General features: G+C 29.8%; 2 protein-coding genes across 4 annotated transcripts in view; one reads left to right on the forward strand and one right to left on the reverse strand.

Moving 5' to 3' along the window:
* The window catches only part of LOC101899521 (arginase-1), a 43,519-nt gene that overhangs the window by 7,206 nt on the left and 17,971 nt on the right, over nt 1-18,342 (forward strand). The gene's annotated exons all lie outside the window — the stretch shown is intronic.
* LOC131800359 (protein elav-like) lies at nt 5,337-17,966 on the reverse strand. Of its 3 annotated transcripts, none has more exons than XM_059124386.1 (2): nt 17,836-17,966; nt 5,337-13,056 (listed from the first exon to the last, which is right to left on the reverse strand). In XM_059124386.1, coding segments are annotated over exons 1-2 (1,275 nt in total). In that variant the 5' UTR covers nt 17,837-17,966; the 3' UTR covers nt 5,337-11,782. The 3 variants fall into 3 exon arrangements, with proteins under 3 accessions (XP_058980369.1, XP_058980370.1, XP_058980371.1); XM_059124387.1 differs by lacking the exon at nt 17,836-17,966 and adding an exon at nt 16,730-17,789; XM_059124388.1 differs by lacking the exon at nt 17,836-17,966 and adding an exon at nt 13,741-13,880.

An 18,342-nucleotide genomic window follows, 5' to 3' on the forward strand; every position in this document is an offset into this window, starting at 1 on the left:
ATTGATTTTTTTTTAAGTAACTATGCAAAGTTAACACAAGGAATAAATTAGACAATATATAAAAAAATAATAATAATTTTACAATGAAATTCAAAGTAAGGTAAAAGAAATCATATAAAAAATATAATAAAATATTAATTAAATTATTTAAAATGTGAATTAATATAAGAAGAGAACAAAAGAAAAAAACTGTAACATAAAGAATTAAATGATGATGCTCTCCACCAATCAAAGGCTTATGATGCAAATATAGAGAATTTCTAATGAAAATTGAAGATCATGGGAACTCAAACTGTTGAATAAATTGAAAGTCCTTTTATGCAAAGCTAAGAATCTCATTTGTGGAGAATAAGTTTCTTAGATCATGGCCTCTTAATGGTTACAACCATTTAAAAAATAAAACATTTTTTTAATTATTTGCGTACTTGGCTCATATCTCAGGTATTTGATCAGATATATCCACAAGTCTAGAGTCTTTATAGAGGTGGGACTCTCTTCTCACAAAATTAATGTATAGCTTTGTTCTAGATTAAAAATTATCGAAGTTATAACCTCTAGAACGTGGTTACGATAATATTTCCAGAAACTGTTCACTTTTCTCGCTTGCGTACCCATTCCCCATATCTCTGTTAATTAATGATCTATATTAACATAATTTGTTCTATCTAATTATTAGACTCTCTTCTATGAAAATCTGTTCATTTTGTTTGTTTTTCTTTTATTATTTCTAAAGTTATGGCCCATAGAAGCTAATTACTTGAAAATTTCCAAAAATTGGTAATTTTGAACACTTACCGACTTTGGTCGATATCTTTTCCATTTGGTTAGATATATTAACATATCTGACCACTATTTAAAGCTCTGAATGTCTTCTTTTAATATCTGAAAATAATATTTGAATTTGTGTGCTTTTCCCAAAGTTATGGGCCCTTTAGCTTGATCACAAAGAAATGACAGAAATTTTATTATTTTGGGTAAATATGTACTTTGGTCGATAATTTTAGTATTTGGTCGGTAATATTATTATAACTCTATTGTTTTATAACATTTCGAATATAATCTTTCTATTTGTAATGATTTTTCAACGATACAATGATTAGTTATAGAGTTATGACCTCTGAAAACTGTTAATCCAAAAATTACCAAAAATTGGTAATTTTGCGTACTTGCCTACTTTGGCCTATATCTCGGGTATTTGGTTAGATATTTCAACAAAATGTTATTTAATTGAAAGAATTAAGCCTCTTCTTCTGAAATTGTATTATTTCGTTTAGATACACCTCTGACTTTTAAAGTTGTGACTTCTTGAACTTGATTGCGCAAAAATTCCGAAAAATATGTAATTTTGGGTAATCATGTACTTTGGCCGATATCTATTTTAATTGACAAGCTATTTTGGAATATTTACACTCTATTTAAAGATTACCATTGTTTCTTTAAAAAATCAATTAATTTTCTTGGGATATCTTAGTTAGTTTGAAAGTTATGTCCTTTATAAATTGATTACGGAAAATTCCTTAAAAATTTGTCTTTTTGGGTAATTGTGTATTTTGGTCGATATCTCTGGTATTTGGTTAGTTATATTAGCATATTCGCCCATTATTTAAAGCTAAGAATCTATGCTTTAAAAATCTGTTATTTGTTTGTGGATACACTTGTCACATCCCCTAGTTATGCTCTGTTGAATTCTATGCTGAAAATTTGTCATTTTAAAAAATTATATATTTTTGTCAATATCTCCAAAATTTGACTAGATACATAAATTTAACCTTTAACGAGGTATGAAACAGACACTCTTCTGCCAAAAATTAAGATTCTTTTTTGTTTTTAAACATGAAAAAAATCTTAAGTTTTAGGGAAATTGTCTTTGAAAGGTAGAGAGCAATTAAAAAACACATTAAAAATACAACACAAAAATCTAAACCGAAATCATTTAAATTAAAAGAAATGAACCTGGTTATTTTTTTGTTTGTTTGCATTTTGTTTCGTAAAAGAATTGAAAATGAAAAACTCATAATTTTTAATTTTTTTTAAATACATTTATAATATTATTTTTTTTTTTTTTTTTTGGTTTAAAGATGAGTTTTGTTTTTTTGTTTTTTTTTTTTGCATATTTTTGTTGTTGGGTTTTAATGATAATTAAGTAATAAATATAAGTAATTAATAAGATTAGAAGTAATAATAATAATAAATTTGCTTGGTTTTGCAATAATTAATATCATTATATAATTGAAAAAAAATCAATAAATAATTAAACAAATAATCATTGTGTTGCTTTTGGATTTTGTTTTGTTGTTAATTAAATTAAATTTAATAAATAAATATCTTGATATATAATAAATATGCTTTGATTACAATTACACACGTATACAATTAAATTAATTAAATGAATATTTTGTTGTCATTCTTGTTTTGGTTTTGTTCACAAAGATAGATAGAAAATAATTAGAAAGAGATTTATGTGTTTTTTTTTTTTTTCTATATAAAATAAAACTTAAAATTCAGTTTTAAGTACATTTAATTAAAAAAAATATATATTTAAAAAAATATATGTGAGTATTAAATTGGTTTTTTTTTGTTGTTGAAAAATTGTTGTTTTCGAAAACAAAATTTTCAAACGAAGAAAAAAAGAAAAATAAATTTTTATTTTAAACATAACCTTAAAAAGTTCCAGGTTTAACACATTAATGGTGGTAATATTGAAAAAAAAAATATTTGAAACACAAAAGGGGTTTTGCATGTTTCCCTTAAATTTTGAAAAAAATCTAAATACTCTGAGCCTTTGTTGTTATATTCTATTGCACAAGACTGGAAATGGACCTGAAACTTTTTTAGTTTATATGCTAAACAAAAACTGTTGATGTTTTAATGAAATAAATGTTCATTAAAATCTTCTTCTTGGTAATTGTAGTGTTCTTGTTGTTGTTGGTTCACTTTAATGTTTATAAAACATGTAATACTACCTTTGTTTTGTCTTCAAAATGTGTGTGTGGTTGGTTTGTTTTACAAGTAATTATTTCTGGCTTACTAAGCTATACCATTTTTTGAATTCTTTTCAATTAGTTTGCAATTTTTTTGTTTTAGGAAATTTTAATAATTTTTTTCTCGATCTTGTTTTTTTGTTAACAAATTTTGACTAGCAATTTTATGTGTTTTTTTTTTTTTTTTTTTGTTTTTCGTATGTCTGTATATTCCAAGAAGAATATGGAATGTTTTAATATTATATATATTTTTTTGTTACTATAAACAATATTAAGTTTTGAGATCATTTGTTATTTTGTTTTGAAATAGAGATTATGACTAGAATCGTTTGGAAACAGTTGGAATGTCAAAGGTGAAAGGTTTGTTTGTTGTTTAGTTTGGTGGAATGTTGAGAGCTAAAAAAAGAAAAATAAAACAAAAATCTACAAAAAAAAACAATAAAATAAATCATACTAAAAATCTACTCAGAAAGACACAAAATAAAATAAGTCAACTGTTTACACAGGGCAATTAATGTAAAAAAATGCAATGCCAGTAAATTTGCACAGAGAAACTTGTGTTATGGCCAGTTAACTTTACATTGTGTCAACTGTGTAAACAGTGGCTTGGTAAATAGCACCCAAAAGATCTCATTTACTAGCCATTCACATTCTCTCGCTCTCTCTCACGCACTACAAAACATGGAAGGGGTTAAAATAAATGAAGTTGGTTAGCAGCACACTCTCTCTCTCTTTCTGCTTCTCTGGTTGTTCTTCTCACTTACTCATTCTGTTACGAAAACAAACGAAATTAAAAAATATATGAATATTAAAATGGAAAAAGAAAAACATAACTAAAAACGAAATTAAAAAATAAATAAAAAATCAAAAGTTTTTTTGTTTTGCCAAAAAAATAAAATATTTGTTTTATTAATAAAAATTGTTTTTGTTGTTGGTTTTTGCATTACATTTTACATAATAAATTATAATAATTACAAAAACAAAATAAAAAGAACAAACAGGAAAAAAATGATAAAAATAATAATAGGTTATTTTTGTAAAGTTGTAGTAATTAAAAAAAAAATAAAATAAAATTATTATATAAATAATAATGTGATAAATCTAAATCAACCAATATACATATGTGTGTAAACGAAATGAGAATTATGACATGATAATGGGGGGAGGGAAAAATTTGGATAAAAAAATTGGAAAATTTTAAGAGTTCTAATTATTTGGACAACATTTTGAAATTTTTATTGTCCCTTCGTCATTTTCCTGAAGTTTTGAAAATGAATGTCTTAAAAAGAGGCGAAAACAAAAAATTTCCTTCCATGGAAATACATTTTTTCCAAAATTCACAAAAGGATTTCTTCTATTGCAAGTTTCCATGACTAACCCTCCATCTATTTTCTATGAAATATTTTGGCATGGAAGGAAAAAATTTAAACCTCACAACGAGGTTACTATTATTTTTATATACAGGGTGAGATGAAAAAAACTGCAACCAACTTCAGACTGCTGTCATTTCTAAGGCAGAAAAATGGCTCGTGAGCTGAACATATCGCCATATTCCATTCGGCAAATATTAAAAAATAAGCCGAGGTGTAAAGCCATTGAAATTCCAAAAAGTGCAAGAACTTACACCGTAACAGAAAGAAAATATACTCAAAAGAGCTAAAGAGTTGCTTCGCTTGGCCGAAAGTGGCGAAGTGCCGAATTTAGGGTTTCTTCGATGAGAAAACATTCGTTGTCCAGCAGTTTGTAAACCAAGAAAATGATCGTGTTTACTTGCCAAAGAGGAGGTCAGCTGAAAGTGTGCACCTTCGGTTGGCCACCAGAACTTAAGCGCCGGTGGTGTGGGCCGCCACAACAGTTGAAGGTCGCTCTCCGTTCGTATCAATCGACCGTGGCATCAGAACAAATGCCGAAGATTATCGCAAAAATATCCTGGAGGGTGTATTAAGGTCTTGGGAATGCAAACATTTTGGCCGCAGACCTTGGACATTCCAACAGGACTCAGCACCATCGCACTCAGCATTGGCGCCACCCAAGAATGCTTACAAAATGACCACCAAAATCTCCGGATACCAATTACGTTGGACTATTGTGTCTGGAGTATTTTGGAAAGCAAGGTTGGTGCACTAAAATGCGAAAGTGTCGATCACCTCAAGCAAGCGCTTCGTCGGGAATGAGCCAAAATACGGCAGAGCAGTATTCGGGCAGTGTGTGACGGTTGTTTCATTGGCCCTTTGAAGGCCATAATTCGTTCCCAAGCTGACCAATTCGAACAAATCTAAAATTTGATGCTATTTCCAACATTTTTTGCTTTCATTTAATAAAATTAAAAAATATGTAAAAATTATGGCGTTTGACTTTGTTGCAGTTTTTTTTATCTCAGTCTGTATTTTTTTTAATTAAAAAAGCCTCTTATATTTGCTTAAAATGTTTCCAATTTGTTTTTTATCCAATTTTCCAAAACATTCTCCCAGAATTACACAAAACAGAATTTGGGTTTCTCTTTACTTGTTTTTTTGGTTTACAAATGGGAGAGGTTAGTTTATGACTTTCCCAAAAGTTGATTTTTTTCGCATTTATTAAAAAAAAATAATAATAATGAATTAAAATAAAAAGAGATAGCAGTTGACAAAATAATGTAAAAAAACTAAGAACAAAATCAAATTACAAACTAAAAAAAATATGGTGAAATTAAAATTAAAAAAAAATTAAACTAAATACAAAGAAAAAAACCTAAAACCACAAAAAGAAAATAATAAAAAAATTAAATTAAAAATCATGTTGCTTTTACTATATACTATAAATATGCATGTATATGTGTGTGTATAAGAACATAAATTATAATTAAAATTAAAAAAAAGAGAAAGGGTTAAAGAAAAATTATCAATTATTCTAACGGCGAAAGTCAAGATGCCAGATCTTGAAACTTTCTTTATTCAATTGTCTCATAATGTGATGATTATTTTGTTGTATTTTCACGAATTAAAATTAAAATTATTTGAAAAATTAAAAAAAGAAGTTTGAAAATATGTGTAGATAAATGAAAATTCACAAAAATCATTGCCATTTGTTTGTTTGTGTTATTTTTCTCAATGGATTCCTTTGTTATATTGTTTTGTTTTTTTTCCTTCATTTCTTAATACATAAAATGTGTAATAAATAAGTTTGTTTTTAAATATAAGATAATGAAAAAAGAAAAAAATTAAAATATATTTTTGTCATAAATATATATATTTACATAAAAATTGTTAGCAATTGTTTTTGTTTTGTATAAAAATGAGATACCTAATTTTCTTATAAAAAAAATTTGCAATTTGCCTTCATTTGTTACATTTCATTTCTTCTATTGCACAGAAATTTGTGTGTGTATATGTGTTCTCGTTATTAGCTTAGTTAGTTTTCATTCCTAATTTCATCATTTCATTAGCTTGCATTATTTTTTTTTTTAGGTTAGGTTTTGTGTTTTACAACAAAAAGAAGTATTGAAAAGTATTTTATCAAAAAAAATCTATACTCTTCTCTTTTCGACTATATACGAATAGTTGATTTTTATATAATTTGGGTCTCGATGATAGTGGGAAAGGGTTTTCATTCAAAAAAACGCTTTTGTCTATTTGAGGTTATGATGTCTTCTTTATATCGCACTTTCGGAGGTAGGTCTTGAATTTTAGTTTTTTAATTATACCGAATTGTTTGTCACAGAACTCATATTTGTAGCATAACCTTAAAATTTTACCTTATTTTGAAAAATAAGGAAAAAAATTCAACATAACCTCAAAAAATGAGATATATTTTTTTGGAAAAAATCTTAAAAATCTAAACCTTAAAATTTTGATATTGCTTTATTTTTTCATAAATATATTTCCGTATGTGTAATATTCTATAATATAATAGGTTTATTACGAAAAATTAAATTCTGTTCAACATAACCTCAAAAATTGTTATCAATATTTTTGGGCTTTTTAGGAAAATTGCAACCATATTTTGTAGCAGTTTACGAAATTTGAAGTAATTGTGTTTAATATATGAACATTTTGCATAATTTAAAGCCAAAAAAAATTAATTTGTTTAACGTAACCTCAATTTTTTAAAACAATTTTTTGAAGTTATATTAATAACGAAAAAAACTTGCCATAGTCCTTATTAATTTATGAAATTATTTGAATTGAATACAAAATAATGTTCTATTTTTTAAATTTAAGGAAAAAATTAAAGAAAGAATTAAATTTTTTAATGATTTTTAGGGTTAACATTTTTTTGAAAACATTTTGGAAATACTATAATTCTTTACTGGAATGAACATGAATTCCAGAATGTATACATAATTTGTGAATTTTTTCTGTTTCTTTTTTTTTCAAGTAAAAATCTTTCTTCAGTTAAACACAACGGGAAAAATGTTTTCAGAAAAATTTTGAGTTTTTCAAGAAATTTTTTCCACATTATGGCATAATTTGAGCAAGTCTTGGTTGCAGCTACAATTAAAACCCGTTTCTTTTCAAAACTGAATTTTTTTTCAACATAGCCTCAAAAACGATATTTTTTAACAAAAATATTGGAACTTTTAGCAATCGTTATTCAATATTTGAGACATTTTGATAACTTTTCCCACATTATGGCATAATCCTTGGTTATGAGTACTGTTGTTTCTTTCCAAAAATGAATTTCTTTCAACATAACCTCAAAAAAAAATTTATCAAAAATTTTGAGTTTTTAGTGAACATTATTTAAATAAATAATGTTTATCTTTGAATGTGGACACAAAATAGTTATTGATCGCTCATTTCGAAGACAATAAACTTGATTTTTTTTTTGTTTTTTTTTTTTTTAATATAACCTCTTGTTTTGATATATTACCATTTATTCATGGAAAGGATTTGATTACTACATAAAATTTGTGTGTGTTTTGTTGGAAAAGCTTCAATATTGAAATTTGACTTAAACATAACCTCAAATTCAATTTGAATGAATGACAACCTTTTCCCTTATTTCATCGAGTCCCTATAGAAAACTTCTATGTGTGTGTTATTTTTGTATATAGAATTTTACTAAATATTTAAATCTTTGGATTATATAGGTTACGTTTCCTTCCTTGCAATAACAACAAGTTTGAGAAGAAATTAAATAAAAAGAAAAAAAAAGAAATTAGTGTACAAAAAAATTGAAAAACTGAAAAAATATATATTTTTCTTAAAAGAAAAACGTTTAGCTAGAGATGTTGTTCAAAAATGAAAAAAACTCCTATGATATTTTCAAGAGTTGTTTTCTTTTTTCATTTCTTGTATGTTTTTATATATATTAAGCTGCTTGGTTTTTAAACTTAATTTTAAAAATATATATTTTTATATTTTATTTTTTTTCACTGACTAGATTTTTGTTTGTTACTTTTTGTTGTTAGATTTGTTCTTGCTTTCTCTTTATCTTTCATTGGGGGAGTTGGTTTTCCTCACGTTTTGTTTTTTGTTCTTTAAATACTAATTTTTTATATAAATTATTTTTGTTTTTGGTTGCTTAAGAACTAAAGTGTTTTGTTAAGAAACTTATAATTGTGTGTGTGTATTGTTGTTTTTAAAATATATATATGTATACATACTAAAAAAAAGTTACTAAAATCGCATACACATAATAATCAATTATAAATATTAAATAGTATAATAATAAATATGTATATGTAAATATTTAAACATTTAAATGAGAGAGAATAGAGTGTGAGAAGAAAGGAGGGGGGTCATATGCGCTGATGTTTTGTAATGATATTTTTCTAATAATGAAATACAAATTTGTTTCAAATGGGGACAAGGGAAAATAAAAATAATTTTTCTCCAACATTTTGAGGTTGAAGAAGAAGATGGATCTTCAAACTTGATACCATATTGTTTTTGTTTTCCCTTCTCCTTTCTCTTTTTTGGTACTAAAAAAATAAGTATTTTTCTTTACTGAACTTTAAACAAATAATGCCTGCCTTTTGAAGAAAGAATCGGAAAAAATCAAGTTTTTCATATATAATTAAAAATAAATACTTTTTTCTATATAATAAAATATGAAAAATTACTTTAATAATTTCTTCTCTAAAGAAAAACTTAAAGAAATCAACAAAAGAAATTAATAATAATATTTATGTATATCTCTATGTAAGAAAAAACAAAGAAACAACACTAACAATAAGTTTTGAAAAAAGAAAACAAACTAAAATTTAATGCAATCCTAATTTTCTTCTGCTGGAGGATGGGGGGTGCAAAAGAAAAACCAGTGAAATGCTGCTGATGGTTCATGGGGGGGCGCACGAGTACAGAGAGGGTAGAGTTTTTGGAGAGATGTATTTACCAAAAACCAAAAAGAAAAAAAAAACAAAAGCAATTTCAAAACAAAGCAACTCAAAGCATATCTATAGTTTAGATGAAAAATTATAAAATTCAATTAAAAAGAATTATATATATATATTTGTTATTTCATAATACGATTTATTGTATAAACATTTGTGCTTTATAATGTTTCTTCATTTTGTAAATGATCAAGTTTGCTTTTTGTTTTCACTCAAAAAAAAAATCCCAGAGGAGATGGGGGTGGGCGGGCAAAAAAAAATTGTTTCTATCCCTGACTGGCGATATCTAGGAAAGTTCTTTAATTTCAGTTTTACAGAAGATCTTCTGTCTATAGAGGGAGACAGTCACCCAAAAATTCCATGAATGAAAACTGAGTCTTTTCATTTTCTTTTCCTAAGGCCCTGACTATCTTAAATAATTTCTATCATATACTGGCGATATCTAGGTAAGGTGTTATATTCATTGAAAATCAATGCAAGACCTTTCATTTTAGTTTTACAGAAGGTCTTCTGTCCATAGAGTGAGACAGTCTTCCAAAAAATCCATTAATTAAAACTGAGTCTTTTCCATTTTCTTTTCCTTAGGACCTCACTATTAAGTAACTCAGATTTTCTTCCACGACTCTTTTTTTTAAAAATAGTAACTAGTAACTTTTATAAACTAGAAGGGACTTCTGTTTAAAAATTTGTTAAGTCTATGGGGCAGCAAGGGAGAGAAACTGTTCTTTGACATTCGCTTTTAAAACCTTAAACAGTTTAAACAGTTTCTATGCCTGACTGTCGTTATCTCGGTAAGGTATTATATTCATTGAGAATCAATGCAAGATCTTTAATTTCAGTTTTACAGAAGGTCTTCCGTCTATAGAGGGAGACAGTCACGCAGAAAATTAATGAATGAAAACTGAGTCTTTTCATTTTCTTTTCCTTAGGCCCTCACTATTAAGTAACTCAGATTTTCTTCCACGACTCTTTTTTTAAGAATAGTAACTAGTAACATTTATTAGCCAGAAGGGACTTCCATTTAAAAATTTGTTATGTCAATGGGTCAGCAAGAGAGAGGCCGTGTTATTTTCTTCTATGAAACAAATTTTTATTTCTAAATTTGATAGGAAGGTCCCGTTCTCTCTCACAACTCAGTTAACCTTTTTAAGAACAATGTTTTCTTCTGAAATTTATTAAATCTCTGTATAGGAAGAAATCTAAGAAAAGTTTTGAATTTTAATATCTTTGCCCTAGTGTTTTTGAATGTTGAATATAAAAAACCTAAAACCAAATTTCCTTGCACCCAAAGCTCCCCAGGGATTTTAATTTTCAGAGTGTTTTTCTTTTACCAATTTCGCTACATTTTAAATTATAAATACTTGCTATTCTCCTGGTTAGGGGAACCGATCTATGATGATATTCATAAATTATTGTTGTTTGTTACTTTGAGTTTTTTGTTTGTTTAATTTTTAACTAGTTTTGGTTTTTGTTTGTTTCGATTTTTCTTTTCCTTTTTTTTGTATTATATTTATATTAATAATAATAAAAAGGAGTTTTCTTTAATTAGGTATTCTTCTAACATTCACCAGTAAATTTAGTAATGGTAATAATAATAATGACGATGATGTTGATGGCCTCTAGCTTTTTCTTCACTCATTTTGAATTTGTTCTGAACAATTGTTTTGCTAAAACATAATATCTTGTAATACTGTAAAAAGCCTCTTTATAGCTGTGTTTGTGTGTGTATCGTTTCTTAACTCTTCTTTTTTTAAATATAGAAAAAATCCTATATTAATTATTATTTTAAAAATGTTTTTTTTTTTCTTTTTGTTTTTCTTTCACTGGCGAGTGTTTGAAAATTGTTTTACTTTCTTAATAGTTTTGTTTAATTAAATTTATGCGTTTTTTTTTATTTCTTGGAAGATTTACTTGTTTTGCTTGCTTTTCCCAAATTTTAGTTTGTTTTACTTTCTTTTTTTGCTGTTTCGATCGTTCGGTCGGTCTTCATTATTCTTTTTAGCCTATATGTTAAAATTGTTTTTCTTTCCGTTTTTTTATTTTTAATAAAAAATTGTTACTTCTTTCATCAAAATATTGCCTTGTCATTTCTTTTGTTGATCTCTTTAAGAAGCAAAGGACAATTTTCTTTATAAGAAAAGAATCCTCAATCATGCAAATTTCAAAAAAGGACATGCATTATTTCCAGTTGCCAGGCGGGCAAGAGTTTTAAAACAATCGAGAGAGGGAGACCAAAAATCTCTGCTCCCTTTTTCTTTTGCAAGAAAAATAGTCAGCATTTGCATTGTTTAAAACTCCAGATCCTACTTGCAATTATTAAATGTGTGGGTCTGTTTGTGAGGAGTAGTAGTAGTAATAGAGGGGACAAGTTATCATCTATTGTATGCTTAAGAAATGTGTTGTTGTTGTTCTGTGTTCTTTCTATATACTATATATATATATATATAAATTATGTTATGTATGTGTTTTGTTGTTCTTGCCTAATTTACTTTTTGTTAGTCTTAAAACTAACTTGTAATACTCGATTACCCAAAGTATAACCATTGAGCGCCCTTATTGCCATAGCTGCTTCATCGTAGTTGGTCATGGACACAAAGCCATAACCTTTGCATTGATTGGTCGACGAGTCTTTGACAATTTTCACGGATTGCACAGCGCCAAAGGGACCAAATAGCTGCCACAGCGAAGATTCTTCGGTTTCGGGTGCCAAGTTGTAAATGAATATGGGATAGGCACCACCGGGCCCAGTGGCCAATGAGGTGGCGGCAGCAGCACCCAAGCCATTGGGCAGCATTACGTCCAACATATCACCGGCCATGGGTGAAAAACGGGCCAGACCCTTGTTGACGGGTGTGTGCATGGCACCACCAATGCGTCGCACCAGCTGGGGATTTAAAAAGGTTGGAATCTGAGGCTGGATTATCTTGTTTGTACTGCCCGGGGTATTGGAGAATTTCACCACAATGGGGTCGGTGCAACCCGTGGGTGTGGTACCGTTCAATGCAATTATGGCCCTGGTGGCCTCTTCACGTTTGTCGAAACGAATGAAGCCCACACCCTTGGTTTGGGTATCATTACCGGCATTTTGCAAAATCCTCGAAGTAATTATTTGACCAAATGGTGCAAAAATTGCCTCCAAATCTTGTTGAGTCATGGTCTTGGGCAGACCGGAAACATATAGATTGGCGCCCTTTATGGCCTCCGAGGAGGGTCGGGCAAATGACACCTTTATGGTTTTATTTTGCAGCCGCAAACCATTCAAAACATTGACAGCCTGCTCAGCATCTTGGGGCCGTACATAGTTAACAAATCCATAGCCCAAACTTTGACCCTTGGTGGCTGTCGGGTTCAAGGGATCCAAAAAGGGTTGACTTTTGTCGCGTATCAATTTCACCGATTCAATTTCACCCACACTCGAGAACAGCGAACGTATCTCGTCTTCACTCATAGTCTGTGGCAAATAGTTGACAATCAAATTGGTGCGGGTCTCACTGGAGCCATTTGTATTGCCATTGGTGCCGTTGGTTTGATTTTGCAATTGCTGGGCAACAGCGGCGGCGGCTGCAGCCACAGCTTGTTGGGTCTGTTGTTGTTGTACCTGCAATATGGCCTGCTGAACCTGCTGCTGTTGCAGTTGGGCAGCAGCTGCGGCGGCTGGTGATACGGCCAGCTGCGCAGCTGCCGCTGCCGGATTGGCACCAGGCAAAATGGCAGATTGATTATCGACTGCTGCTCCAGGATTGGCCATCATGAAATCCACTGGAAAATCAAAAAAGAAACGGAAAAGGAAAAACAAAAATTAATACAAAAACTCAACAAAGAAAATGAAATTAAAAACGAAAACATTCAATAATTTTAAATGATTGAGAAAAAGAGATGTTTTTTTTGGTTTAGAGGTTATGTTCAAGAGGATATGGCTGGGCACAAGGCATTCACCCCTGGAAAAAATGAGGTCGTTACTGTTTTGTCGATGTTGTTGTTTGTGGGATGAGAGTGAGGGAGCGTCGCCGAAAAAGTAATAACGCGGAAAGGATGTGAAGAACAACAAATTTAGGGGGAAGTAAATTTTGTTTTTAGGGGAAATTTCTGTGGGGATGGGCGAACAAGGAAAACTTTTGCAAGGAAAATTTTCCTAGAATAAAATAAACCTGGCATAAAAATAGTTGAAAAATTGCTTTTTAACTAAAAATGATTAATTAATTTGACAAAAAAAAATCTTTTGAATTCGAATTTGATCGATATTAAAAACAAATGGCTTTTAAATAAGAATATATTTTTTTCAAAACCGAAAATATCTACGAAATGTAAGAAAACGAAATTGTTTCCTTTTTTCAACAAATTACCGAATACTAAAAAATTTCCTTAAACATTTAAAAAATAAATAACTTTTGCAAATTAAATATAAAAACATAGTTTTTAAAAAACAAATGCCAAAAACTTTACCAAAAATATTAAAGTTCAAATAAGATTTGTATTTCACAAAATTTTAAATTCACAATTATATTTTTCGCTATGCGGAAATCTATTTAAACCACCTCAAACGAGTATGTATACACTACTAAAACTGCAGTAAGTTTTATGAGAATTCCCGGTAAAAATGTGGAAGCTATGAGCGCGTACTGCCGGGATGCCTGGATGGCGCAAGAGTAAATTTTTTTGTTGCAAAATGTACGGAGACAAGGGTCGTGTCGTTCGGTCGGTCTTCGTTGTTACAAGACTAGAGCATTTTTCGCTTGGAAATTCCATGAAAAAATCCACCCTTATTGCAATACTTCCATCCGTTTTTAAGAGAAATTACAAAAAGAGCAGGACGAAGAAGGGAGAATTTTGGGGTGCACAAACACCAACCTAGAAAACATCATGTAAATCAGCATAATTATCCAGCCAAAAATTTAAGAAAGGACATTTTATTTCTTTTTCTCTTTGGGTCATTGGACATTTGTATTACAATAATTAAAATTTTTCTTTCCAAGAGAAAAACATCTATAGAACTACCCCTCTCTCTCTCTCTGTTATGGCAACAGACAACAAAGCCCTCTTGTGGAAACCCATCCCATGGAAGTGGTGAGTTTCTAGGCCGTGCCTGTGTGTCTTCGGATATCACCCACAAAACTTCCCTTATTGCAAGTCATTACATACAAGGGTGGAATGGATGGAGGGTGTTGGTGGTGGAAAACTAGAAATAAGGGTGTATAAATGTCGTCGCCCTTATCTTTAATTTGCTAAAACGAACGCCATGTGTTTTTCCACACAAAAAAAAAACACATTTCCAATGAAGTGGTTTTGTGCCTTGTTTAAATATTCCAAAATCAGCAGGGGGTGTTTTTTTGTTTGTTTCAATGCAAAGCAAAGAATGAATGAGAAGTTGAAAATGGCTAGTGAAGAGAATGGCAGCAAACTAGAATTTCCTGGGACAAGTTTTAAGCAAATCCTCAAGTTTACATCGATTTTTTAGTGGACATTCCTATTCCTAATTAATAATTTTTGAACTGTATTTCGAAAAGATATTGTCATTTGTGTGGCAGTCACACGATCTGGCTACTAAATAAAAATAACATGTAAATTATATGAATTGTAGTAACACAAACGATTATCAGGATATGGATTTCCTCTTACAAAACAACTACTTTACCATTCAAAGGGATTCATCTGCGATTTCACTCTATATAAATTAGTTATCGATAATTCTTTTGCTATACGACAACTGCCAAAAGCATATTTTTATAGAGGTACTTTGTCGATAACTGTTATTATATGAAGTACAATTTTTCGATTACTTATTTTTAAAATAGAAAAATTTTCGATAACGATTGCTTCACGTAAAAATAAATAATTTGAAAAAGTCACATTTGAGATTTGCGACAAGTTTTTTATGTAGCAAAAATTACTATATCTACATTTCTATAGAGACGTATCATCGATAATAACTTAAAAATGATCGGTAACATATCTACGACAGATAAAAAAAAAATTCGATAAGTCCGAAATATTGTTAATAAAAGTTGTTAATTTTCTGTGGACCAAAATTGCCGATTAGTATTTGTAAAAAACAGATGCCAAAAAAGCAAAAAAAGAAAAATAGTCTGTGAATAGTCTTTGCTAGTAATTAAAAAAATTATAAATGTTATGAAAGGAAGTTCCTCAATAATTTGTATCACTTTCTGATAAAATCTTTTCGCATCAGCTTTGCAGGAAATAAAATAAAGAATTGTTATCGATAATAACTTATTAATAAAGAAATGCTGTAAATAACTATTTTCTACTGACGAGGAATAATCGATAACACGTCTTTAATATAGAATACTGTCTCTTCTGAAAGTTCATCGATTATAAAGTTTCAATAAAGAAAACATCGTAATACAACATAATTTTTCGATAATTACTTTTCAACAGAGAAATAATGTCGATATTGTCTTTTGCGTAGAGAAATATTACATTTCACAAAGAAATATTATTGATAACAATTTTTCTTCCACAGAAATGTTTTCTATTACAAGATGCTGAGAAAGAAAATTTTTCGACAATCAGCAGAATATAAGAGTAGTTGTCGATAAACTCGTTTCAGGTTACAAATGTTTCCCAGAAACATTTAGTCGATAACAGAATTTCCCAAAATAATATTGTCGATATTTAATAACTTCAATTCCAAAAATTCAAAATTCGACTTTGCCGAGGAAAGCCTTGTGATAAAATATACCTAAATAGATATTGGTGATTGTAAATGTAATCGATAACATTTTTAAGAAAAATCTTGAAAATTCCAACTCCTCCGTGTAGTCTGTCTTTTATATACCCCAAGTGTCATGAAATTGCTTGCGGGTTAACCGTGAATTTGCTATGCCAAATTTACCATAAAAAACATTTCATTTTTATTCCCCTAAATTAACGATATCCCTTAACTATTCCTAAAGCATGGCAACCCTATTGTTTACCTTAAAGAATATGAATAGGTAATGTGCAAACATGAAAAGATTTTATTTATATGAACTACTAACTCTGACTATATAAAATTGATATTATAAACATAAAAACGCGCATAGGAAAACTTAATTTGCTCCCTCTCTTTTTATTTACTTATATTTTCGTTTACGACTGCAAATTTACACTGAACACATTCACGCACACACACTCACACACACCGAGTGTGCTATACACTTTGTACCACACACCAAAAAAAAAATGTTATTAACACGCCACACAGTACCACCTAGTTGACCCCACCATAGAATGACAAAAACAACAATAAGTTGCGTACGAAAATGAAAATTCATTAAATCTAGTACTCTCAATGAAAATGGAGTGGACAGGATGAGGAAAATTACAAGTTAAAATAAATAACACATAAAAAGGTTGTCATCATCATCGGCCACAAAATGAAAACAAACGAGAGAAATGCTAGGTAGAAGAAGAACCCAACACAACAATTACTCACTTTGTTTTATTTGGGCTTGTTGTACGTGAAAATTGTATTGAAAGTGTCTGTCTGTCTCCGGGGTTTAACTGCCGCTGTACGACGCCAGCTATACGCGCTGTAATAGAGAATATTAAAACGACTAGTTTTCTATTTTCACTGTTTGTTTGTCGGGGTTTTAGTTTTTTTTTTTGAGATCAGAATGCGCTTAATTTTTTTACTGGGTTGTTAGAGAGAAGCCTGACACACACACACAAACACCAAAAACAGACGAAATATAATTTGACGTTGTGTGTATACTATGATGATGTTGGGCCTTTAGCGGCGACGTTGACGATATCGTTTATAATGACGGCGACGGCGGCGGGCGTTTATAGATGAGGTGTATTTTGTTCTCTGTGTGGCTGAGTGTCAATTTGTATATATGTACGTGTGTGTGTGTGTACTAATAGGTAGGAATATCTGTGTTGTTCTGTTTTTGCTGCTTCCTCCTCTATTTTTAACACTAATATTAATAAAAAAGATGTAGCGACAGCGTCGGTCGACGGTGGCGGCGGCAAAGCAACTTGCAGGGGGTTAGCGTTCTTTTTCGTAAAACAAAAAGAGTAAAGAAAGAAAAATCGATTTATTGATTTCAATTGCAGGAAGAAGGAAAAGGGAAGGGTACTTGTAAAGAAACAACAACAAAAATGCTATATGAATGGATTTTCGCATGTGTAAATTATTTTTTCTTTTGCTTTTATTGTCATGTACTTGCAGCAGTACTGACTGACTGGCTGGCTTTCTTTTGTATCGACGACGTTTCGTATAGTTTTTCTTTTCGTTGCGTGTATTTGTTGTAGTAGGTATTCCACAATCCACAGAAAAAAATTTTCTTTGAAACGTTTTTCAAAATTGTTACACAATATACGATTTATGAAAGGAAAATATGTTTTTCTTATTTTTTCATTTTTTTTTCTCAATCATTTAACTCATTTCATCATTTGTTTCTGTTCATTCATTAGATACAGATACATTTTCTGTGTTCTGCTCTTTACACTTTCAGATATTTTTTCATTTCATTTTATTTCTTTTTTGCTCCAACAACACCACTTTTTGTTTAAAATCGTTTATTTTCGCACACTTACTTTTTTCTCTTTGTTTTCTTTAATATTTGTTTAATAAATAATTTTTAATTAAAAGCTATGGCTTTTCCGTTTTTATTAGATATTTTCTATGCAAAAAAATATTTCTTTTTGTTTGTGTTTTCCGTTTCTGCGTAACGTTAACAGATACGTCTCTCCAGTTCGAAATGTTAGGATTAAATAAAAATGAATTAAGGCTGGTAAATTTAGCTAACCCAACGTCGAATCAATTGCCGACAACTGGCCTCTCTTCGGTGTGGTGAAGAACAACAATAAGAGAGAACAAAAAATACACTCTCTTAAATTTTAACGCCAGAGAGAATTCAACAAAGAATGGGAGAACACAAAGAAACTCAGAAAGGTGAAAGTAATGTGTGGTGAAAATGGCAAAGTGTGGGGATTTTCACACAAAACAATGGGAATTAGCAAAAATGCACAAAATAGCCCATCAGTGACTTAAATATTTCACAAAAAAAAAAAAAAACAAGTCCTCTTTAAAGAGTTTATCGT

The sequence above is a fragment of the Musca domestica genome, unplaced genomic scaffold (genome assembly GCF_030504385.1).
Source record: "Musca domestica strain aabys unplaced genomic scaffold, Musca_domestica.polishedcontigs.V.1.1 286, whole genome shotgun sequence".
Taxonomy (NCBI): Eukaryota; Metazoa; Arthropoda; class Insecta; order Diptera; family Muscidae; genus Musca; species Musca domestica.